The following is a 24,995-nucleotide window of genomic DNA, read 5'->3' as shown; positions in this document are numbered from 1 at the left end:
GATTAATTGGTGTTCCAGTGATTACTTCTGTTGACAACCTTGGTGGATTTTGGCAAGGTTGGGTCAGCCCAAGCAAGTCCAGACTTATTGTGGCAAATTCCACTGGCTTCTGGGACTTGAGACATGATCCCTGTATGGCAGAAGAAGCACCTCGTTAAGGAGAATTGGGAGAGTGAATGGGGAAACAAGGCCCTCTCAGCAAGTTGGCTGAAGGCTTTGGTGCCATGGGTCCCAAACAGGGCTCCAAATACCCCATAATGCCCAGGCTACTCTGCATCTTGTTGGGATCCGCGTAGTCGAGGAGGGAGCTCTGAAAATCCTGCCTCTACCCTCCCTGCCCAGAGGACAAAGACTTAACATGCAATGACTATCCTCTTCCCAATCTAGAGAAAGAGGCTTGGATTGCAATAAGAGGGACTCTGGTTAAATATGCAGAAGAACTAACTCCCACGTCTATTTGAAGTAGGCATGTGGGGAGGGGGGAGCCTGGGCTTTGACCTGCAGCATCTGTGAGACCAGGGTGGCTCACTTTTCCGTCACTGCTTTGCAGCCAGAGCTGGAGGCCTGGGTGGGTGAATGGTAGCCATCTCCCCATTATATGCCCCAGAGGAACACCTGCCAAAGACCTACAGCACTTCTAGACCCTTCCACACCACAGTGCAGCCCCCAGCTTCCTCTTCTCTTGGCTGTCCCAAGGTAGGTAAGGTGGTTGTCTAGGGAGAGAAATTCAGTCACAGGAAACGATCAGATGTAGCACCTCCTAGGGGCCTGGACTTGGAGTGTGGACCTCTGGTGTTTCCTCTCCTATCGGCACCTGGCTTCTGCAACCTTGGGCTGGTCCCATGGCTTTTCTGGGCCACCATTTGCCCAGCACAGCCAGGAGCAAGGTAAACTTGATGGCCTTGAAAATCTTTCTAGCTAGGAGGGTCTCTGATTCCGCATCATGTGTTGTCTTTGCCCTGGGTCCCTTCTCTGTGCAGGCAGGTAGAGTTATGACAGCTGCAGGAAGCGCAGAGGTACCTACAAGCACATGGGTGACTCTGGCCCTGGTCTAGGACCCTGGGCTCAGGCTGATAGCACAGACAGATGCAATGGCTTCGGGGAGTGCTGGACTGGGACAGGGATGTCAGAGATCACTGAGAAATACCCGCCCTTCCCTCTTCAGGGCTCCTAGGTAACCCAGAGCGCATGGCTCCATTTGGAGTCCCAGGCTGCAGCTTTCCCAGGGTGGGAGGTGGGGGAAGGAGCATCCCAGCACCCATGACAAGGCTGGGCCCTGTGGGCATGAGATGAGGTCCTGCTGGCTTTAGTCCTGGTGTGCCTTGAATGGTGGCTCCCAAGACAGGAGCCCCAATCCCACAGAGTCTCCTCCTCAAACTCTGGGGCTCTGGAAGGAAGCCACCCCATTTCTCGCTTTCCAGGGAAGGTGAGGCCTAAGGCAGGTCACCCCCTCCTCCTGCTCTAAGAGCCTGGGTCTCCAGCCCTCGCAGCCCCGACACCCCCGGCCTCTTGTTTTCACTTCCCTGACTTGTCTCCAGGAACCTTCACCTCTCCCCAACCTGTCTTGGGGCCCTGCCTGAAGCAGGTCCGTGGTGAAATCACAGTTTCAGAAGCACCACAGCCCCTACTTTCTTGTGAGCTCAGTGCAGACACCTTGGCCCTTTTGGGTCCTCCCCCTCAGCTTAGCTCCCACCTTCACTCCAACCTAGCGTGGATCCCGTGGTCCTCTGCTCCTCCGTGCTGTCACCCGTCTCTCAGCCCCCCACCACCCCTAACCTGACAGAACCCCAGCAGAAAGGATCTGTGGCCCTCCCTGTACTGGCCCATAGCACCTCCTGGTGAACGGGCCCCAGCCGCACCCCCAGACCACGTGCTGCTCAGCCTCCCTCACCTCTCATTCTCCCCTGGATGTCTCACCCCTTCTCTGTGTCCTCAGACCTCTGACCTCCCGCCCCTTCCCCACCCTTCTCTCTCCTCTCTGCTCAGTCACAAGAACACAGGAGCCACTGGAACAACTTCTTCAATTTCCCCACCCCGAACCCTGCCCCCAGCAGCATCTTCCTCCCACCCCACTCCTCTTCCACCTACTGAAGTGGGGAGGGGTCTCCCCGTGCCAAGGCTGATCCCCTCGTCTGTGCTCTGGTCCCCCCTCCTCTTCATGGACTTTCCCAACATCGTCCTCTCAGTGTCCTCAACATCTCTCCTGGTGCCTTCCCTACTGCATTGACCAAGCCCCTGTCTCTCCCATTTTTAAACAAGGACAGATACGTAAATAAAAGCCCCTCCTGATCCCACATCTTGTTGTGGCTATGGACCTTTCTCATTTTTTCCCCTCACCTGTCACCTGGGTCCCTTCTTTGGGGACAGGGTTTGACTATGTTGCCTGAGACACCAATGGATACTCTGTAATCTCACAGGGTGTGACCTCTCGGGAGGGTCTGACCCTGCGGATGCCCCCCCACCCTGATCACACATGGCCCGACTCTGCCCTCACCCACTTGTCCTTGGACCCCGCCAGAGCGGGGGCCTCACCCACCACCCTCGATTCTAGCACTGTTGTCATGCTGGGAGCCTCTACTTCTATCCCTCCAGCCCAGGCGTCTCTCCTCATTCCAGACCCACAGCCAACATCCCACAGGCTCCTCAACCCTGCATGTCCATCCAACTGACCCGCTGCCCTCCCTTGAACCTGCCCCTGCCTGGCTCCATCTCATTAAGCACCTACATCTGCCTGGTCATTCAAAACCAGAAAGTCAGCACACATCCTCCGGCTCCCGTTCCCTCCCACCACATACAGCTCTTCATTGAATCCCGAAGAAGCCGCCTCCTGACTCCCTCTTTAGGGACCCACTTCTCTCCATGCCCATTGCCAACAGCCTGGTGCAAGCCACCATCACCTCTCACTGGATGCCCGCCATAGCCTCCTGATGGTTCCTTCTCCAGAGCTCCAACCCAGCCCCACGCGGCAGCACAGGGGCTGCTCAGAATCAGGAACCTGTGTTCTGCCTTGCACAGCCCTTAGGAGGATATTCACCCTCTCTGTTCTGGCTTCCAAGCTCCCAACACCACCCAGCCCCAGCCCCTCATTCCCGGGCCACGTCACCTTGCTGCACTCCCTGGTCACGCTGCAGACTTTGGTCAGCTCTTGGACATGGCATGTGCTGCCTTACCTCAGAAACTTCACACCAGGTGTCCGCAGATCTCACATCTCCCCCCCGCCACCCCTTTTCATCTGGCCAACTCCAGCCACACTCCCAGTCCCAGTGAAATGTCACTTCCCTCTAGGCTCAGTTTGGTCTGCTGTCTCCTTCCACAGCCAGTGGAGCTTCTCCCACCCTAACGCTCCTGGCTCATCATCTCCTGGCCTCTGTTTAATCACCCTGTTGACTGCGTGACCCCCACTCTGAGGGCCAGAGCCTGGGCCAGCCTCATTTACGGTTCCAGCCCCAGCGCCTAGCAGAGTGCCTAGGAGTCGGCACGGTATGAGTATTTGTTCCGAAATCACCAAACAGCACCCCCTGCCCTGCCCTTGAGCCCCTCCCCACTGACCTCTGACATCTGTGGGAAGAGGCTGATGGCCAGCGGCAGGGCCAGGCCAAAGGCTGCCAGGCACACGAGGCTTTGCACAGGGAGGAGCAGCCGGGGGCGCGCCTGCAGGAGAGACGTCCTGTGGGGGAGAGAGGAGGGAGCCCCATGAGACCCAAAGGTGGGGTGGGCTGGCTGCCAGCCACCATGCTGGGTCCCACTCTGTCTCTGGGCCCAGGAAGCATGGTTCTAGGGCAGTGCCAGTGTGCAGCTAAACAGATATAGCGGAGTTCTGTCTTTGGGACCTTTCCCGATGGGTACCCCTATCCGAAGGCCCTGCCTTGAAGGACATTGCTGGCTGAAACCTCAACTACTCAGGTCATGAATGAGCACTTTCGGGGCACCCACCCACCATGCATCCAGCCCCGTGCCAAGAAGGCCCTATGTGGGAGAGCCACTACAAGAGGCTGTCGGCCCCTGTTCCTGGGGAGACACATAGGAAGGTAAGATTGCTCTTGAGGGCAGCACGTAATTAAAGAGCAAAGAAACCAGAGTAAGTGCCAAGTTCAGGGGAGATGACAAAGCACATAAATATGGGCACGCGCCAGCCAGGAGGGGGTGATCCTCCTCTATGTGTGAGAACAGAAGACACTGCACTGGCCACCTTCAACCCAAGGGCAACTTCAACCCAAGGGCAACGGAGGGGGCAGTGACTCATCCAAGGCCAAGTCTGCAGAAGGCTGGCAGAGCTGCTGCCTGGACCCCTGACTCCCCGAGGGTGCTGTCACCCCAGCTGGTCCCCTTTGCCAGCTTCATCACCAACACAACACAGCTGGCACCCTCTCCCCATGGCTGGCTTCGGAGCTGGTTTCCTGGGCATGGGAGGGGGCATGATAAAACTTCCTCCAGGGCCCAGGCTCCCCAGACAGCGTGGGGATATATCAGCTGGCCAACGTGCCTGCACTGTGTTCATCGGAGCTTCCTGTTGTGCTTAATACGGTAGGCCCTTCAGTGGGGACCACAGCATTCCACCTGGGGAGGCCTGGGATGACTAGACTATTTGCCAGCGGGTGTTGGGCAGGCACTAAGTCTGACCTCAGTAACTGTCAGCCGCTGCGTGACAGGCTCCTGGTGTGAAGTGGAAATAATCCAGGGTCTTGTCCACAGCCCCCAGCAGGGCTGACAATGGCCACAGGCAGGTAAGGGGCCCTCCTAGGGGCAGAGCCCCAATGTGGGGGGCAGTAAACCCCATATACCCTCACCTCTTGAGACAAGAATCCCAACAGCAGCTGGCCCTGAGAAGACAGCAAAATTGGGAGTAGTTTTCAAAAGTTAAAGTGCATCAGATGGGCTGGACAGCTGGTTAAAAATGCAAATGCCCAAGGGCTGCTTACAACCATGAAAGCCTCATTCAGTGGGCACTGGACCTGGAAATGTGCATTTTAATCAACCGTCCATGAGTCTAAAATGGTGATCCCAGACCACACTTCTGACAAACCCTGGCCTTGGATGTTCCTGCTCAGGTATTAATAAAGATGCCATTACTTGCAAATCCTATGCTAGCAAAGGGGTCAGCCCTGGCCTGGCATGCAGTAAGTGCTCAGAAATTACGTGTCATTATTGCTGTTATTATTGCTCATGTTACCTGCAGGAAGGTAGGATCCTCGTAACCCACCTGTCCTCCAGCCATTCCCACTGGCCCAGACCGCAAGGTTTGTCCAGCTGCTAAATTTGGCCTGAATTAAGCTGTTGGAAAGGGGAGTTTCCACAGGATTGACCAGCAGGACCAAGGTGCCTAAATCAAGCTCAAACCCCTCTGATCCTCCAATGCCCATCCAGCATCTCCATCCTCTCTCTCTACTCCATGCTAGTCCATGCTACTCCATGCTAGCCTGAGTAAGGCTGAGAGGGCCCTGAGATGAACTTCTCAAGGAAGACGAGGAGGAGCGGGGGACACAAGTCTCATTCTCCAAGCTTCATACAGGGCCCGGAGCCCCCGCTTGGAGGAGGCTGTGGAAGGATGGGTCTGCCCTCCTGTGCCAGTGGCAGTGACTAGAGGGTGTGGAGTCCCTGGAAGCACAGCCCCGAGGGTCCCTGCCCACAGCCCTGAGAGCAGTGAAGGGTGAGAAAAAGAGAGAAGCTCCCCCGCTGGCAGGTGAACAGCAGGCCATGGGCTCAGTCCTCGGGACCTGCTGGTGGGGACACTGGACAGACCCTCTTCCTGTGGGGCTGTGACCAAGGCTCCTCTCTCAGGGTGGCTGGCTGAAGTACTCAGTAGGAAAGAGGTCCAAGAAGCCCCAGGCCTGGGCTCCGGGCTCAGGAAGGAGGTAGGCCTGAGGCTAAAACAGGAGCCTCAGAAGCCCCAGCCCCGAGCAGGCCAGAGAGCGAACATAGCAGGCCACGGGGAGGGGAGGGGGAGGAAAATGGCAAGGAGGGATGGGAAAGGCAGCTGGGAGAGTTAAAATATGCAGATGGAGAGATGTGCGAATGCCTGGGAGAAAGGAAAGACCTGGAGCCCAGGGAGTAAAGGAAGCTGGGGGAGCAGACTCAGGGCTGTGGCCTGGACCCGGAGCCAACTCAGACCCAGCCTGGTGCCTCTGCTGGCCCTTCATTCCAGTGCCAGGGAGGCTGGGCTGGGGCTGAGCCAGCTAGAGCCCTCCTGATCCAGCACAGGAACCTGCGATCCCAGCCCTGGGCCTTGCTTCCTCCTCAGCATGGTTGGTGCTGCAGGAAGGGTATCAAGTGTGAACCCCTGGAGCGCTCAGGGGAGCTGGAGGGTGGTGGAGAGGGAGGGATGGCACCCAGTGTACTGCACCCCCCAGGGGCAGCCCAGTGCTCTGGGCTGGGGATGGAAGCTCCTCTGCTTCTGACTTGAGATTCTTTACCTTTCCGTCTCAGAGTCAAGGCCAACTGAGCACGCTGAGCTCCCACCTTTCTCTTCCTAGCAGGAAGCCCAGGGACCTTGGCTCCCAGAGTATCAACTGAGGCCAGAGGCAAAGCAAGGCAGGTCCCAGCCACGGCCGCCACACAACAGCTTGTCCCCCCATTGCTGTGCATTCCTTCAGCACTTGGAGCACAGTTTTAGTTTGCACTCCATTAATTTGCACATAGGCTGCTTTATAAGTGTTCTTTTGTCTTTTTTCTTTGGCTGTCCTGACTCCCTCACCCAACAGGGGCTCCCCAAGGGTGGGGGCTGCCTTCCTCTTCAGCCTCCTCAGCGGAAGCCCTGCACTAGTGCCCCTGCACCCAAAGGCAGGGTGCATGGCAGGGACCCTGCAAAGAGCCGAAGAGCTGCTGGATGGTGCAAAATGCAAAGCCCCAACAAACAAGGTGATGAAGGGGCAGTGTCCTCATTTTCCAGGTGGGAAACTGAGGCTGAGGGAGGCTCCACAACCACATCAGACTGGCAGAAAGAGGTGGAGCAGGAATCTAGATTTTATTTTCCTACCAGAGCCTCAGTTCACTCTGCTACATTGCTCTGCCTCTCCTATCACACAGTCCCTGCACTTCCAGAGTACATGTGAGATTGGCAAGCCTCCAAGGTCACAAACTGGGTCTTAATTCATCTTCATCTTCTTGGAGGACCCTGGGCTGAACTTTTGTTTTCCCCAGGGACCCTCCAAGGAACTCCAGGAAAGGATCAATGAAACATGAGGCTGCCAGGAGCACCAAACTCTGACCTCTTATCACCTTATCAGAGGGGCTCCTTTGGAGGCTGAAATGTGAGAGTATGTGGCACCCCAGACACTAGGGAGGTCCCAGGCTGGGCAGGTTCAGACCCAGAATAATCACCCCACTTCCCATGGATACGGAAGGAGGGAAGGGAAGGGCGTGGTCTCTGGCTAGGGCTCCACCCCCAGGCCTGTGCCCACGGACCTAACTGAGGACAGGCATTTTTGTTTTCCTGCCCAAATGTTGCATTTCCCAAGACCACCCTGGCCTGCCACACCCCCTGATCCTGTGCCTAAAGCTGGATGTCCAGAGGAGCACATCAGCAGAGGAACACACAAGCGGCTGGACAGCAAGACATCGAGGGGAGCACGCTGGCAGAAGAGCACACGGACAGATGCTGGCAGGCCACCAACTGGCAGAACGACGTGGAGTTTGGCTGGGGCAGTCAGAGGACAGCCTGGGCCACCAAGCAGCCCGACTCCAGGGGAAAACCAATCTCCCTTCTGGCTCCCCAGTCTGCTGAGAGCTACTTCCACTCAATGAAACCTTGCACTCAATCTCCAAGCCCACGTGTGACCCAATTCTTTCAGTACACCAAGGCAAGAAACCCCGGGATACAGAAAGCCCTCTGTCCTCGCGATACTGGGGCTTCAGCTGTAAACATTCACCCCTAGACACTGCGGTGGGGTCAGAGCCCCACAGCCTCCCCATCGTCTGTATGCTCCCTTAGAGGTTTGAGCAGCAGGGCCCTGAAGAAGTGAGCCACACCCCCATCACACTCCCTTTGAGGGGGACAAGGGAACTCTTCCTGTTTCACCATGACTCCCAAAGCCAAGTTTAAGCCCCCAAGTTAGTGGGACACTAACCATCATTCCACTTTCTGCAAACATCTCTGCCAACTGGGAAGGCATCGCAGAGCATGTTTTCCCCCAAATTCTTGCAGGACAGGTCCCTGGATGAGCATGGCTGACCCAGCTTCACACCCCACCCCCGCCTTCTTGTAGTTCTCAGGATAGCTGTAGGATGTGTTGGGAATGCAACATCTTGAGATAAGGAGGGCTTGTCTGGGACAGCCTGGGCTCATGTTCCCACCTCTTCTGGAACAGGATGTCCTGCAACACTTTAGCACAGCAAGCTGATGTCCCCAGGGTGGAAAGCCCAGGGTGGAGTGCTCCCAGGCTCCCTCAGTTGCAGTGTGATGTGGTACACAGGTGGAGGGGACTCCATCCTCCCTGGGCAGCTTTCTCGAGCCGTGGAGCACCAGCTTGCCTTGAGTGGTAGGCGTCCATTGTCCCCGAGGCCTATCTGTGAGTAATAAAGTTGCTTCGCTTGACTCGTGCAAGCGTTCTACCTCACTGGACTTGTGGTGCAAGTAACAGAGTAAGCGCTGCTCACTGAACCTGCTTCAGAATTCCAAGGTTCAGGACTCAGTAGTCTCAAGGACAGAAGAACCACCTTCCTCACCTGCCCTGCTGGCTCCCTGTATGTACTTGCAGTCACTGGTATTCAGGGGCAACCTCAGCTCACGAAGGGGCTATATATACGAGAGTCAGGGGCACGAAAGAGCTGCCCTGTTTATTTTTGTCTGTTGCGAACTTTCATACCACACGAATTTTCTTAATCCCAGCGCTCACCTACCATGCCTATGCTCAGGTACCCTCAGAGCCTCCGCCCTCTTCTAGGGTGAGAGAGGGATCATCTCAGCTGGGCACACAGGACCCCTCCTCCGCTGGCCCCATGAGCACACTTCACTTTGGCCAGGCTGGACACCTCAGTGTCCATACCACAGGCCTACACCCTGCCCAGAAAGCCCGCCCTTCCACAAAAATTCTATCCTGCTCTCTGGGTTGGCCACAGCCCCTTTCTGGGGACCAGCCCTCCTTGCTGCCGGGCCCATGGTGCTCCCTCTTCTCAAGGTCACCTTGGCCAAGTTCACACACTGCCTGCTCTCACCTGCAGCTGACCTGGGTAACAGGTCTTGCCCATCACCCTTACAAACACACAGGCTTCCTGAGATCAGACCCCAAATCTACTCTTCCCATTTCCACACAGGGCAGGGCTCAAACACAGGATTGTGGGTTAAGACATAAGAGGCAGCCAGTGTGGTTTGAAGAGACTAAGATTTGCAGCTGCACTCCTAAGCCACCACCGGCTCTGCTATTTCCTAGTACATGACCGTAAGTGGATGATATAGCCTGTCTTTGCCTTCCTCTCCTCAGCTGTAGAATGAGGATATTATACTTACCTTATTGTGCTGTCCTGAAGGGAAATGAGAGAATTCATTCACTCACTCATTCATCCTTTCAACAAACACTTACTGAGCATCTACTCTGTGGCAGGAACTGTGCTAGATGCTGGGCAGGGCAGTGAACAAAAAGATGGACATGCCTCATGGAGATGACATTCTAGTAGAGCAAACAGAAAATGCACAACTAGAGGAACAATCTCAGATATGGATAAGGGCTGTAAGAAAAATAAAGGACTCAAGGGAAAGGAAATAATGAGAAATGGTGACTTCTGATGGGGTGGTCAGGGAGGGCCTCTTTGAGGAGGTGGCATTTGGGCAGAAACCTGACTGAGAGAGGACTGGGATATACAAGTGCTTAATAAATGTCACTTGTTATTATAATTCATACTGTGGGAGTAAGAAAGTCCCCAAACAGGGAAGAATCCTTTGCCCCAGAACCCCAGATGGAGTACCCCCATCCCCGTCCTTACACCACACGCCCCCAATTCCAGCTGCTGTCTTGAGGTGTCCCCATGGGGTAGGGTCTCCTCGCTGTCAACTGACAAGCCACGGGTCTGTACCTCCAGGCTCCCTCCACCTAGGGGACCCTCCCCTGCCCCTTGCCTTCTCCCAGGGTCTGCCCTCTCCAGGCAGCCTTTCAGTCCGCCCCTTCAGTTTCGCACTCATTCATTAATAGAATCACTCCACTACTGTTATCATGCTCCCTCATTTCTTTACAGTCATGACAGATATGAGTGCTTAGAACAGCCCTCTGAGGGAGGCAGGAGGCTATTACTATTTGTATTTTACAAGCAGAGAAACTGAGGCTCAGTAAGGTGGTGATTTGCCCCACAGCAGATGCCTACCCGAATCCAGTCTTCCTACCTGAATCCTCAGACTCTGCCTTCACAAATGGTCCTGCACTATTCACTGAGAGCATGTGAGCATATGTGCACACACGCACATACCCCAGAACTGCCAGCTCCTCAGAGGAGGGCCAGCGCTGTCATCCTGGTATCCCTTGCAGCACCTAGCCCAGGGTCCTGCATAGTGAAAGTCCAAGAATTCTCACAGAGTGATTCCGTGGCACTACCTGGAGAGTCCAAGACTGAGCAAGACACCTTCCACCCTCTACACAAACTGGGGCAGGCTTCCTGCCGCCCCCTCATCCCTTGCCTGGGCCAGCCGGTTCCCCCTCCTTCTCCTCCTCCTCCCCCACAGTGGCCTCTCCATGCTGGCTGCCCCAACTCACTTCTCCAGCATGGACATGACGATCGGGGGTAGCACCAGGATGGGCATGGGCAGGACCACTCGCGTCAGCGCCGTCTCCAGCAGGGCCTGAGGGGCAGGCAGAGGCTGTGGTGAGAGGGGCCTGACGGCCGGGGACGGGACAGCACACCCACCCGGAGCCCTAGGTGTGTGCCACCACAACACACGTGTGTCTGAATGGCATTATTCATGGGATTGCTCAGGAAGCTGCATTCCACACAACAAAAAACACTGGTCTCCTTTTTTCTTTCTTTCTTTCTTTTTTTTAGACAGAGCCTTGCTCCGTCTCCCAGGCTGGAGTGCAGTGGTGTGAACTCAGCTCACTTCAACCTCCGCTTCCAAGTTCAAGTGATTCTCCTGTCTCAGCATCCTGAGTAGCTGGGATTACAGGTGCACACTACCAAGCCTGGCTAATTTTTGTATTTTTAGTAGGGAAAGGATGGGGTTTCGCCTTGTTGGCCAGGCTGGTCTCAAACTCCTGACCTCAGGTGATCTGCCTGCCTCAGCATCCCGAAGTACTGAGATTACAGGCGTGAGCCACCATGCCTGGCTTCCACCGTTCTTCTTACCACACACATGTGAGAAGAGCAGATTCCCACCACCTGCCACATGTGGGGAACACCCAGGCAGCCCCAGGAAAGGGCAGTGCTCAGGGAGGTGGTCGAGTACCCTGGGGATGGTGAGCACAGCCTCACATACTCAGTGTGCATAGTGGCTGGGGAGCAGCTCTAAAAGCAAGGCCGGCACACACAGCTGGAGCCTGTTGAGCCAGTAGGGCTCATGGAGCCAAAGGAGGACTGAGCTTCTGGAATTTACTGTTTTTGTTGTTGGTGTTTTTTGTTTGTTTGTTTTTGAGACAGGGTCTTGCTCTGTTGCCCAGGCTGGAGTGCAGTGGCGTGATCCCAGCTCACTGCAACCTCCACCTCCTGGGTTCAAGCAATTCTCCAGCCTTAGCCTCCTGAGTAGCTGGGATTACAGGTGTACTCCACCACACCCAGTTAATTTTTGCATTTTTTAGTAGAGATGGGGTTTCGCCATGTTGGCCAGGCTAGTCTCAAACTCCTGACCTCAGGTGATCCGCCCACCCCAGCCTCCAAAATGCTGGGATTACAGGTGTGAGACACCGCACCCAGCCTACTTTTTGTTTTCTGTTTTCTTTTTTTTAAATCTCTTAAAGACAAAGATTTGCAAGATCTTGTGTCTCTTGGCTCTGGATGAGTCTTTCTCAGTGACAAGAGGTTGGTTCTGTAAGGGAGGTATGCTTCAGTAGGGCATCTGCAGGGTTTCCCTGAGGATCTGCCTGGGGCCTTGCTCCAGGGGCTCCCAAGGGATTCCTGGGGTGGGGGTGTCCCTGGCCACAGCACAGCTCGGTGGCAATTCTGAGCTCCGACAGCCACTGTGGTGAGTTCCTTTAGCCCTACAAGCTCCGGTCCTCAGAAGAGGCTCCAGGAACGGCTCACAGCCCACAGATGCCTGGAGTCCTTCCCCAGAGAGCAAAGAACTAAGCAAGCCAGGCTGAAGGGAGCTCAGGCCGCTTGGGTTTCCTTGCTGTGCAACACTGAGGAGTTATCATGGCTGTCCTCCCTCAGGGGGGTTGGGGAAAAAGAACAGGGCTGGGATAGGAGGTCGGGGACAGGTGGGAAACTGAGGCTAAATCCACTCTCATGATGGGCTCAGGGCTGAACATTTCTCCCATGGAACCTGGACTCTTCATGGCCAGCCTCAGGAAGGCCTGGGAGAGGCCCCTCCAGTCTCCGGAACAGGTATGGGAATGACAGGAGGGTCCAGTGCCAGTGCAGGGAGCAGAGGATGCAATGTAGGCATGACACCCCCAACCCCTTGCCCTAAAAACCTTGGGGGGCACTGACTTGGAGAGAGCTCTTCCTAGACCAAAGTCTGATCGAGAAGACCACATGACTGGGGTAAGGCTTGGGGGCCCTCGTGGGAGCTGAGGAGGACAGTGGCTGGAGCAGGGATGCATGCTCGACTACCTCATGGCTTCTCCCCAGCACCCACCTTGCCCCACGCCCAGCACAGAAGCCAGAGCCCAGGGGGCAGCAAGAGAAGCCACTAACCACCATCAGGACAAAGGCCGGGAAAGCAGAGGGAGATGTACATGTGGACTGCGTTTTTTTTTTTTTTTTTCTTTGAGATGGAGTTTCACTCTTTTACCCAGGCTGGAATGCAGTGGCGCGATCTCGGCTGCAACTTCTACCCTCTGGGTTCAAGCAATTCTCCTGCCTATGCCTCCTGAGTAGCTGGGATTATAGGTGCCCGCCACCATGCCTGGCTAATTTTTGCATTTTTAGCAGAGACAGGGTTTTGCCATGTTGGCCAGGGTGGTCTCGAACTCCTGACCTCAGGCGATCCACCCACTTTGGCCTCCCAAAGTGCTAGAATTACAGATGTGAGCTACCGTGACCAGCCCATGTTTTCATGTTTTAAACTGCAATTGCTAGAGTGGCTGAGCCTATGAAACCAGGGATGAAAGAAGGTCTTGTAACAAAATATCCTCCAAACCTCTGTAAGCCTCAAATCCCTCGACCTCACGCACGGCACTCACTCCCAGGTGAGCTCTCACCTGCAGAAGTGCCTATTAACCCAGAACCACAAACCACTGGCCTCCCAAGCTTCCTTGGCTTACTCAAGAGGATGTGAAGGCCTGGGAGGCAGGGCCCTGGGCAGAGGGAGGGGGAAGAGAGCTCTGAGGGAGCCTCCTCTGCCCTCACCAATTAACACCTCCTCTGGGTGAGACAAGCTAGAAGCTGGGTCCTGAGGGGCTGCAACAAGAGACAGGGACTTTTCACGGCAGCGAGGGCATGTCCAGGGGAACAGGCAGGAGGCCAGAGGCCTGGACTCATGCAGATTGGAGGTGGTGGCAGGGTGAGAAGGAGACATCGAGAGGCCAAAACAAGGGTACTCCGGATAGAAGCCTGTGGAAGACACACGCTAAGGGAAAACCACTCCCCTCCCTGTTGCTGGCCTCCCCAACCCTGCAAGCCCCCAGACCCACGTGTCTGGCTGCGATCTTGGAGGAGCCCACGAGGTTGCCATCGCTGTCCAGGACATCAATCCCTTCCTCCAGCTCCCCATACCGCATCAGGACCACGTTGCAGATATTGGCACTGGCTGCAGAGAGAGGGGATGCAGAGAGCAGGATGAGGAGGAAGATGGCATTCCACCTGGAGGGAGGTCACTGCGCTCCTCCCTACCCAAGCCATGGGGTTCTGTGTTCAAATGCATGGGCAAAGGTTGGGGAAGGGGTGGTTCTGTTGTCCACCTGCCTATCAGCCTGGTGAGGGATCTGGGGGACCTTGGGAACCTGGTAAGCAAAAGTAGAAAAGAACAGGTATTAGGGAGGATACCCATTCTGCCTCAGAAAGCAGCCACTTACCGAGGGGTTGCTTTCCTCCCCTCCAGGGCAGGCCGTCTAGGCAGGCAAAGTGGGTGTCCATCTGGGAGGGCTCTCTGGCCTGAAGTCGCATCCCCCCTGACCCCAAGAGGCCTGATGTTCCACCATCACTGGGGCCCTTGGGCTGCCCCATCCTCTTGAACTGCCCATCTCATATCCAGCCCCTCCGGTCTCTGAGTGAATCAAGTTCTCAGAAATTTGTCTCCCTGACAGCAGGTGCCAGAGAGGCAGAAACCTCAGTGTTCACCCAGCACCACCCCCTCATCATATGGATGGAACACTGAGGCTCAGAGAAGAGTGACTTATCTGAGGTCACACCGCAGAGTGGGACAGAGCAGAAAGGCTACAGTGCCTCTGCCTCTGAATACGTAGCGGGGCAGGAGGGTTGGGGCAGGAGGGTTGGGGTGGGAGCGGCGGGCTGAGTTAAAGGCAGACCTTCTCCATTCTTGCTTCCTATGGTTGAGTTCCTGCCTTTGGCTAGGCCCCTCCACCATCTGAGATCTTGGGGACCTGGGCTGAGTGGAGGGTTCCCGGCTCCTTAGTGAATCACTGGTTGGTGAAGTCTGGGGCCACCAGACTAGCTCAGGGATCCTCTTTCTGCTCCCCCAGTCTGGGGCTCGCACGACTGGGCCAGGCCCCGTGGCCCGGTGCAGTGTGGGTGTTGACCCCGCCTGAACTCTCCCAGCCCTGCTTCAGGATGGAAGTAGGGGGACCTGGGAGGGATGGGCAGGTGGGGAGTGGGGGGTGACAAATGCGGAGTCTGCCTGCTTCACTCCTCCCCCCAAAGCGCCTTGCTGTGTTTAAAGTTTTAATTTTTGCTAATTAATGTCAATTAATTTTGTATAATGAGTGTTTAATTTTGGGGAGTGTGTGAGCCTGGGAGCGACTGCAGTTCTGGGCTGTGAACGCTGATTAGCATCAACACCTGCTGCTTCCCCCTCCCTCCAGTGGGGGGGGCACCAGGGTTTGGGGAGCTGGAGGGTGGCGGGGCCTAGTGGGCAGGCGGAGTGGGAGGGAGACCACAGATGCTCCTGGGGCCTGAGCCAACAAGCGGTCCAGGGTGCTCACAGCTGGGGTACAGGGTTCTGTGGGTGAGGTGTGGCTTGAGACCCCGGGGGCCTCAGTCGCCTGTTTCGTTAAAATGGGAGGTGGAATAAACAGGGGAAGACCGAGAGGCTCTGCAGTCTTTGGAGAAGAAAAGCAGGAGGCCAAATACAGTTCTAAAATGTATTTAGAGCACACACGCCATCTTCGAGTATCTCTTCTGCTACCACCGACGCTCAGCGCAGTGGGAACCATGGGCAGTCCCTCTGCGTCCCGGGCTCTCCTGCCCCACAACAGGCATGCTCACCTGCCCTAAAGAGCCGCTCTCTGCCAGGGGTGGTTTTGTGGGGCATTTGGCCATGTCTGGGGGCATTTTCAGTGACTGCGATCTAGGGGTCGGGGGTTGCTGCAGGCATCTGAGTGGACAGAGGTCAGGGGTGCTGCTAAACATCCCGCAAGGCACAGGACAGTCCCCTCACCAAAGGATCATCTGGCCCCCAAATATGTCAACATTGCTGACATTCAGAAATCCTCGTTTTCACCATAGGCAGCAACAGACAGAATTAGGAAGCTGAATCCGAGGTAAAGGAGATCTGGTTAGCAGGCATGACCAGGAGGGGTTGGGAGCCTGGGTTTGGGGCCATCGGGCTTGGGTTCCAATTCTGACTCCATCTCTCTCCCCGCTCAGCCCCAGGCGCCCAGGGCTCAGGGCCCAGAAGGGTCCCCCAGGGTAGCCTTGGGAAGCAGCCACCTGGCCTCTGTGTTAGTGATACGCCCTCTAGTGGCCTTAGGGAGGCTATGCATCCCCCATGCCCTTGGGGCTGCCAGGTTCTCGGTTCCCAGGAGAGCTGAGAAAACCGTTGAGAGGATAGTGGGGTTTTCTGCCCTGAAAGGCATCAATCCCAGCCCTCTGAGGAAGCTGTCCACCATACCACCACCACCGCCACTCCCAGAAAGGCAAAGATACAGGAATGTGGTCCAGGAGATGAGCATCCTACCAGCTCACTCTGGGGACTTGAGCCATTGCCACCCCAACCCCACCTCGGCTTCTCCAGGCATAAAAGGAGGGGCAGAATTTAAGGTCTCCACAGGATTTCTGGGTGCTGGCTGAGCTCACACAAAATGCTAGCCTCTGCACCTGCGCCCATGCCAAGTCAGGGAAAGCTGGGGACAGCTGAAACATCTCTAGCCCCGATTTTGTGTGTGTATGCACAGGGGAGACAAAGAGAAGAGACAGTGTGGATCTGGAGGTGGTGGTGGACCAGCCTTGACTCACGATGGCATCTCACTCCCTCCTTGTAATCTCCAAACATTAAACATGGGGTGAGCAGGACAGCTTTGGTTCAAACACAAAACCACTGAGATGAAAGATGAAGCATGAAAGGAAGTGAAAACCCAGCCTCCTTTCCCTCATTCAGCCCCTCCAGGACATTTCTGAAGCTACCTGGATGGAAATAAGACAGAGAAAACCCTAAAAGTCATCTCAGAATGATGGTACTCCCCCAGGCTCCTCCCTTGAAACAGGCAGTTCTTACAGCCTACATAGATGGCACATGACCTACAATCTCTTCTGTTGACTGTGTGCATTGGTTGGCCTTTATTGAGCACCTACCGTATGCACAGGCTACCAGCCATCCATGCCCTCGAGCAATGGGAATGCTAGCCTGTTATAGTGATTTCATTTCCATGAGCTCATCCCAAACTTTCAATTCTGCCATATCCTTTTCAAACTGTCCCTGATCCTTCCCATCCCACTCCTGGCAAGTCCAGCTCCTGTGACACGGACACTGAGAGCCTAAGCAAATGATACAGAGAGAGACAGAGAGACAGAGAAAAAGAAAAAGAAAAAACAGAGACAGAGAGAGAACGAGAGCACGCACAACCCTGGGGCACGGGTCTCCTCTCCAACACACCAGCAAGATCTACTATTGATGGTATCAGCAGGTTCATTAAGCAGCCTGTTAGTGATGATGTTAAGGAAGTTGGCACATTTTCAACTCAGATTGACACCATTCAAGACTCAGGCATAACTGATGTTTGAGCAGCAATGTGGGAGATGTCAAGGAATGAGAGAGAAAGAGAAGGAAAGAGAAAGACATTGCTTCTTGATGATGGCAAGCTCAGTGTTAAGTCCTGAAGACAATTTGCTCTTGCCTGCTGCAGATGTTCTCACATCCGACCCATTGCGATGCAAAATCATGCAGATTGTGAAAAGCTAATGAAGCACCCAGTGTAAAAGGGGCAGTGTGGGGAGGAAGAAAGAGCAGTAGACAGAAAGACAAATGTGCAAGAAAGTTCTCCAAAAGATCACAGGGGAGCCTGCCCCCTGAACTAGGGCAGGAATAGACAAGCAGATCAATGCAGTGCACTAGTCCTGTAACACACCCCATCTGTCAGGGAAATTAATTGGTGGTAAAGCAGTTCTATCAACTCACAGGGAAAGGACCATCAGTAGCAATGGGCTACTGATTTGGGGAAAATAAACTACATAACTCCTCAATTCTACAATGCACTTTCCCATATTTTAATGTTTCAAAAATCATGATGTGCCTTACAATGAAAGTCGGCAGAGAAGGGAACCTTACCTGCTACTCAACACAATTGCCTGTACGTGTGTGAATTCAGCCATGTGTAGAGGTACCCATTCATTCAAGTGTCACCTCAGCTGACCACAGCAATCCATACAGAATTTGAACTTAAACTTAGATTCCTAATTGTTGCCTAAAACATCTTTCTAAAACTTACACTATAATGGAGCACGGACATGAAAAGTTATTGTACATGCAGAAGATCGTCTGCCAGATACCAGGCAATGCAATTAAAGACAGTAGAAATTGCCAAACCATAGATAGCTACCCTAAAGAAATGCTTGCCCATATGCACAAAGAGACATTTACAAGGATGTTAATTATAGCACTGTTTGTAAGAGCAAATAATTAGAAACAACCTAAATGTCCACCATTAGGGAACTCACATGGGAAGATCTCCAAAACAAACTGTCATGTGAAAAAAGCTACTGAGTATCTACATGATGATTTACTGTATGTAAAACCCTGTAATTGGCATATGCACATACATGTGTGCATAAATCCACAGGTAATGTTTTGGAAGGTTCACAGCTCACAGAGTGGTCTGCTTGGGGAAAGGAATTCAATTTGAGAATTAGGGGTTGTTGAAAGACTTCCACTTTTTTACACCAGAATTTTCTATAATATTTCACTGTTTACAGTGAGAATATAATAGAGTACAATGTCTGCATAATAAAAAAAAAAAAAAAAAAAAACCTGCCAAACTTCTTGAAGAAGATCACACAAATTTTAAAGCCAGCAGGGATTGACGTAACCTAGTCATGGGTCCACACTTAGGTACCTACAACATGTCGGCTTCCTAAAGCTGATTAATTTCAGGAACATTTTTTCTTCAAGTAACGAACAAATATGAGATACAAGTATAACCAAATCAGAAATGCAAACAAAAATTCCCAATATTCTTTTATATGCTTTGAAATTATACCATTCATCTTAAATGGGCTAAAGGAGTCGAGATTAGAAGCAGGACTACAAAAAGCAGTGGTGGCCACGATGCTGTGTTTAAAAACCAATGCCCAAAAAAGAACAAGAAAATGTGAAGGAGGCTTAGACTCCAACTCTGTGGTACTAAAGAAAGTGACTTGTATTGAATGTGTAAGTGAATGCTTGCTTATTCCTTCCAATGGACACTAACTATAGTTCTCTTCTCTTCTAAAAGGCTATTATGTTAATACCTCTTATAACTCAGGCATCTTAGAAACGCAGCATTCAAGATTGATTTAGAAACTATACTATAAGGAATGGGGACCTGGGAAATGATATTTATTACATATGATAAACAAAGGGCTACTAATCTTAAGTTATGGAGCGTCATAGTGACTGACTCCCAAGAGCTATTCTACCCCTCCCGAGATTACTCCAAACTAATAGTAATAATCCTCCCACAGGCAGTGACTGATCGAGGAAGAGGCATGTGACCCGATTTCAGACAACCAGGAATGTCTGCTGGGGACTTCTGGGGAAGGTCTCCTCCCATCTAAGAAGGGGTGGGAGGCAGGCAGAGCCTCCCGTCCTCTGGACACTGGGTCCAGATGTGATGCTTGGAGCTGCTGCCGCCGTCTTCCACAAGCCTGAGATGAAGCCCACCAGGAGGCCAGCAGAGCAGCACTGGGGGAAGCACCCTGGATGCCCCACCTGAGACTCGCCCTTTGTAAAGTAATAGACTCCCTTATTATTTAAACCCTCAACACAAACTGTTGGTGCTAATTTCAGCCAAAAAATCCATATGATGTAAGAGCTTTAACAATTATTAAGAAAAATATACGGTGATCAAAATCATAGAAAAATATATGAGTCGGCAATTCATAAAAGACTGAAAAACTAATAAACAGGAACCCAATCTTACTAATAATCAAGGTTAGGTTTCTAGATCTGAGGGAAAAAAATCTGCAGGAGTTCCTCATAGGTTTTAGGGCTAAACCTCATTGGTTAAAGGGTTTACAAATAGCTATTCCCAGCCTGTGACTTGTTTTTCTCACAACATGGTCTCTTCTGTCATATAGTTTAATACATAGTCAGATAAAGAATTCTTCCTGGTAGATACATTTTGTGTTGTTAAGAAACTCTAGGCAGGGCACGTGCTTCATGCCTATAATCCCAGCACTTTGGGAGGCCGATGTGAGTGGATCGCTTGAGGTCAGGAGTTCGAGACCAGCCTGCCCAACATGGAGAAACCCCATCTCTACTAAAAACACAAAAATTAGTCGGGTGTGGTGGCACATATCTGTAGTCACAGCTACTCAGGAGGCTGAGGCAAGATAACTGCTTGAACCAGGAGGCGGAGACTGCAGTGAGCCAAGATTGCACCACTGCACTCCAGCCTGGGCAACAGAGAGAGATTCTGCCTCAAAAAACAAAAGCAAAAAGAAACTCTACCCCTACTCCAGTGTTCATCTATATTTTCTTCCAAAGGTTTTAATTTACTTTTCACATTTAGGCATTTAATCTATCTTGAATTTGTGGATGGTATGAAATAAGGATATCCTCTTGCTCTCTCTTCTGTTTGGAAACCCAAATGTCCAATAAAGTTAAGAAAAGTTTCCCAACCATACTGGGAACTGGAAAAATGCAAATTAAAATGAGAAATAAACCAGTTCAGATGAACAAATCTCACTTTTTTTTTGAGATGTAGTCTCACTCTGTCACCCGGGCTCGAGTGCAGTAGCACAATCTTGGCTCACTGCAACCTCTGCCTCCCGGGTTCAAGCGATTCTCCTGCCTCAGTATCCCAAGTAGCTGCAATTACAGGTACCCACCACCACACCCAGCTGATTTTTGTATTTTTAGTAGAGATGGATTTTCACCATGTTGGCTAAGCTGGTCTTGAACTCCTGACCTCAGGTGATCCACCCGCTTCAACCTCTCAAAGTGCTGGGATTACAGGTGTGAGCTACCACGCCCGGCCCAGATGAACACAAATTTTAAGAGATCGATAATATCAAATATTGAAGAGGATGTAGGGAAATAAAACTTCATACCCTGCAGGCTGAGTAAACGCCCGTATGCCCATCTGGCAATATTTAATAAAGCTAGAAACGTGCATACCCTCTAATGTGTCCATTCCATGTCTGGCTACACACCCTAGCCTGGAGATTCCCAGCACCGGCTGCACAAGTGAAACCAAAGCTGGGGCAGGGCCCAGATCTGTTTTGTTTTAATTCCCCAGGTGATTATAATACAGAGGAAGGTTTGAAAACTTTTGCCCAGGAGAAACTCTTACTCATGTGCACGTGATCTTTTAGAGCACACGGTTGTTTCGAGCAGGACTGTATAATAATGAGAGACTGGAAACAACCTAAATGTCCCCAATTAATCACCTGTGGATGGCCACAGAGTACAAATGCCTATGGCAGCTGAAATGAATGTATATGTATTAACATAATACATTTCAAAATCACAATGAAAGGCAAGCTTCAAAAGGATATGTACAGTATAGTACAGTTAAAAAATTCATGAACAATACAATTGATGGCTTATGATACATGCACATATGCTAAAATATAAAACCTAAATGGTAAGCATACACTAACTCCAGGTCGGTGCCTTCTGTGGGGAGAGAAAGAAACCAGAATCGAGAAGGTGGAGGGTTTTGAGTGTATCTAATGTTCTCTTTCTCTATTTCTTCAATTTTCTATGTTAAGAGAAAAATTTCATAATTAAAAAAACAGGCCGAGTGCAGTGGCTCATGCCTGTAATCCCAGCACTTTGAGAGGCCGAGGCGGGTGGATCACCTGAGGTCAGGAGTTTAAGACCAGCCTGGCCAACATGGTGAAACCCCATCTCTACTAAAAATACAAAAATTTGAACATCTAACCACCTCTTACCCCCAGTACAAAAATCACCCGTAATCCTAGCTACTCGGGAGGCCAAAACAGAAGAATCGCTTGAACCCAGGAGGCAGAAGTTGCAGTGAGCCGAGATAATGCCACTGAACTCCAGTCTGGGTGACAGAGCAAGACTCTGTCTAAAAATAAATAAATAAATAAATAGAAAATAGCCATGGAACAAACTATTGTGGCCATTAAGGAGAAGTTAGAATTTTATGACTGCCATGGAAAGACATCTAAAATTGACTGTGAGGTTAAAAAGCAGTTTACAGAATAGTGTATATATATATTATATATATATGAACCCATTTGTATTAAATTACATTCATATAAACATATTTACACTATATATAGATATAATGGGCAGAGATTCATATACTTTTAGATGTTAACTTGAATTTGGAGGGATATACACTAAATGACTCTGGAGAGAGAAGTAGGATTGCTTATTCTATTACGTAGTATCAGAAAGAAACAGAGCCATTTTCATTAAAATAAACAAACAAGCACTTTAGTAGCAAGCATGAAACTTCAGTTGCTATTTTGGCTCAAGACTGATGTTGGACTAAGTACTTCCAGATTCTACTTCCTCATCTGCAAGAAGTGGGAGGTAACGCTGGCCTCCCCTCCCCTCTTCTCTCTTCTCTCCTCCCTCCCTCTCTTCCTTCCTTCCACCATTGTGGGCAACACAGTCAATGATTCAAATGGTGTAAAAGGGGAAATAATAAAAAGTAAGTCTCCTTCCCAACCCTAAGCTTCACCCCCTCCCCAGAGGCAACCATTGTAGCCAGGTTCTCACGTCCCTGCCCGGGGAAGTTTTATGCATTGAAAATATACATGTAGGCATATTACCACCTTTACACACTCACACATACTCTCTCTCTCACACTCGAATCACAGCAGAATACAACCCCTCTGCCTTTAAGACAGTAATGATTATCAAATAAGGATGTATGCCCTCATATTTGCTCGATTTCACAAAAGTCCCCATTATTCCATCTGAAAGGCAGTGTTAAGCAAGCAGCACAAATTTTCTTTTAAGTAGCTTGAGAATCTGGGGAGAGTTTCACAACCCATATTGAAGTGTCACCGACTCAGGACCGGGAATTTCTGGACTGAAAAATCAGCCTGTAAGTCTAGGTGCAGGCTGACTCGGAAGTTTGGAATATCTTAATATGACTCCTGCTAACACATCCATCTTTTTAAAAAGCCCCTTTTTATCACAGCTGCCTCTTAGCTTGAGATTCTTCAATGGTTCCCCATCAACCAAAGATAAAGCTCAAACCCCAAGCTAACACTCACAGCGCCAACATGCCCTCCTCTGTTCCCCAGCAGGCCAGCCCAGCCCAGCCAGGCCCCCTGTTCCCTTCTGCATTCCCCTCCAGCATAGCCCCTCCCTCCCTCCGCATTACACTTCCCCACTTTCTCTGCCTCTGGGCATCTCTACCTTCTGGATTTCAGGAATTATAAAACCCTGGAACTGGAAGGCCATTTATGCAACAAGCACTTATGGAGCACCTACTGTATGCCAGCTCCCAAGCAAGCTGCTTGGAAACAGGTGCCTTGGTCACGTGCGAGTGCCCCTCACAGCTTCTGGGGCCTGTCTGCTGATCAGACATTTCCCTCAAATCCAGGGGTCAGGCAGTTCATTTCAATAACAGGCTCTCAGTTTTTTCAGAAGATCCTGTCACTCTTGTGGCGTTACCACTTATCAGAGCTACTCTTGACGTGTACAGCCAGAATTAAACAGACTCCTTTGTTCTTGGTGTTCTATCTTTAGTAATGCAGCTGAAATCTGAGTGAGCATCATCAGAGGCACATGCCACACCAGGGACCCATATTGAGCACACGGCCCACAAGACCCCTGGGTCTCTGTCTTGAGAACTTCAGCCAAGTCAGGTCTTGGCACCCTATCACTTGTGCACCTACATTTTTTGAACAGCAAGACTTACATCAAACCTTGTGAGATCTCATCGGCCCACCTCGACAGATCTTTTTAGATCCTGGTGCTCTTGCCCATGAATTCACAATCCCTGCCAGGTTGGTGTCCCTGTTTCTTGAATGTGAGCCACAGGCCTCCTCCATCCAAGGCAGTCAAAATAACTGAAGGGAATGAAACTGAAAACAGAGCCCTGGGACACTAGACACTTCCCTTTGGCTGCCTTGGACCCACTGCCTGTGTCCTCTTGGGGCCTGACACACACCAGGGGCCCATGCCAGTTCTGAGGCTGCCACCGATTCCAGCACCCAGCCCAGCCCAGCCTTCCATGGCTCCTCAAAATCCACACCACCATGCCCACATATTCCTTTGATAACATGATCTAATTATCCCACCCCTTTTTCCAACAAACACCCTTTCCCTACATAATTCAGTTCATATTAGATTCCTAAAATCGCAGAGGTGATGGAAGGTGATTTAGAGAGATTATCGAATGGGTTTCATCCTCTATAAAACTTTATTGCCCTTATCACTGGAACTTTTGTGTTTTTTTTGTGCCATTTGAACATCTAACCACTTCTTACCCCCAAAGAACAAGTTCCCTGATAGCAGGAATGTGCCACCCCTGACTGGGGCAGGAGGAACAGAGTGGAGCTGGAAGAGGATCAACATTTAATAGGTGCTCATGCTACACTGGGAAACTGACATGTTTAATCCCCATGAAAACTTTGCTTAGCGATACTAGTATCCCATTTTATAGATGGGGCCACCATGGCCTGGAAAGGCTGGATAATCTGCCCAGGATGATCTGGAAAGGGGTGAGATCACTGGTCATTTGCCCTAAGCCCGCTGACTAAGAGTGGACCACAGTGATAGTAAAAATGTATACAAGAAAACAGAGCACTCAAAACCAACTTTAAAAAGTGGGAAAGGTCCAGAATAAATGTCCAGGTAGCTACAGAATCTGGCCACCACTGTCATCAGGGTGAGGTTCTGCTGCGAGTGCCTCATCTCAAACCTTTTGTGCCAAAGCACTCGTTTGATCGTCGAATAAACCCACACTGAGTACCGACTGTGCGTCAGGCACCGAGGGGGCTGAGGGTGGTGGTGGATGAGATCCAGTCCCCGTCTTGGGGCACTCACTGTCTAATGGGGGAGGCAGGCTTGGAAACAACATGGGCAGTCCCCAGATAGACATCGGCACACAAAGGTAGCTGCCGTCTAATCCTGGCTGGGATTCCCAGCAAGGGCTTCCAGAGGAGATGGTGTTTGAGCCGACTCACAAAGGCCTGGCAGTCGACGGAGGGCAGAGGGTGGCTTGAGGTAGTGGGAAGAGCAGGTATCCAGACATCAGGGCCACATGCAAAGGCCCAGGGCCCAGCAAGAGGGAGGAGAGGAGGATGGCAGGATTCTCCAAGGCTGCAGTGGGGCACAGGAGAGGCAAGAGCAGGGCAGGGCAAAGAAGGGACTCCTGGCATCCAGAGGTGCCTGA

At 51.8% G+C, this 24,995-nt stretch overlaps 1 protein-coding gene across 1 annotated transcript in view; it reads right to left on the bottom strand.

Annotated features, from left to right (window-relative positions):
- The window catches only part of SFXN5 (sideroflexin 5), a 130,706-nt gene that overhangs the window by 15,381 nt on the left and 90,330 nt on the right, over positions 1-24,995 (bottom strand). The window contains exons 11-13 of the mRNA XM_011945175.1: positions 13,707-13,822; positions 10,677-10,762; positions 3,550-3,667 (exon numbers count right to left, since the gene is read on the bottom strand). Of these exons, the coding sequence (XP_011800565.1) occupies positions 3,550-3,667; positions 10,677-10,762; positions 13,707-13,822 (320 nt within the window). The remainder of the gene's footprint in view (positions 1-3,549; positions 3,668-10,676; positions 10,763-13,706; positions 13,823-24,995) is intronic.

The sequence above is a fragment of the Colobus angolensis genome, unplaced genomic scaffold (genome assembly GCF_000951035.1).
Source record: "Colobus angolensis palliatus isolate OR3802 unplaced genomic scaffold, Cang.pa_1.0 Scaffold24, whole genome shotgun sequence".
NCBI classification, from domain to species: domain Eukaryota; kingdom Metazoa; phylum Chordata; class Mammalia; order Primates; family Cercopithecidae; genus Colobus; species Colobus angolensis.
This window is presented reverse-complemented; position numbering and strand designations above follow the sequence as displayed.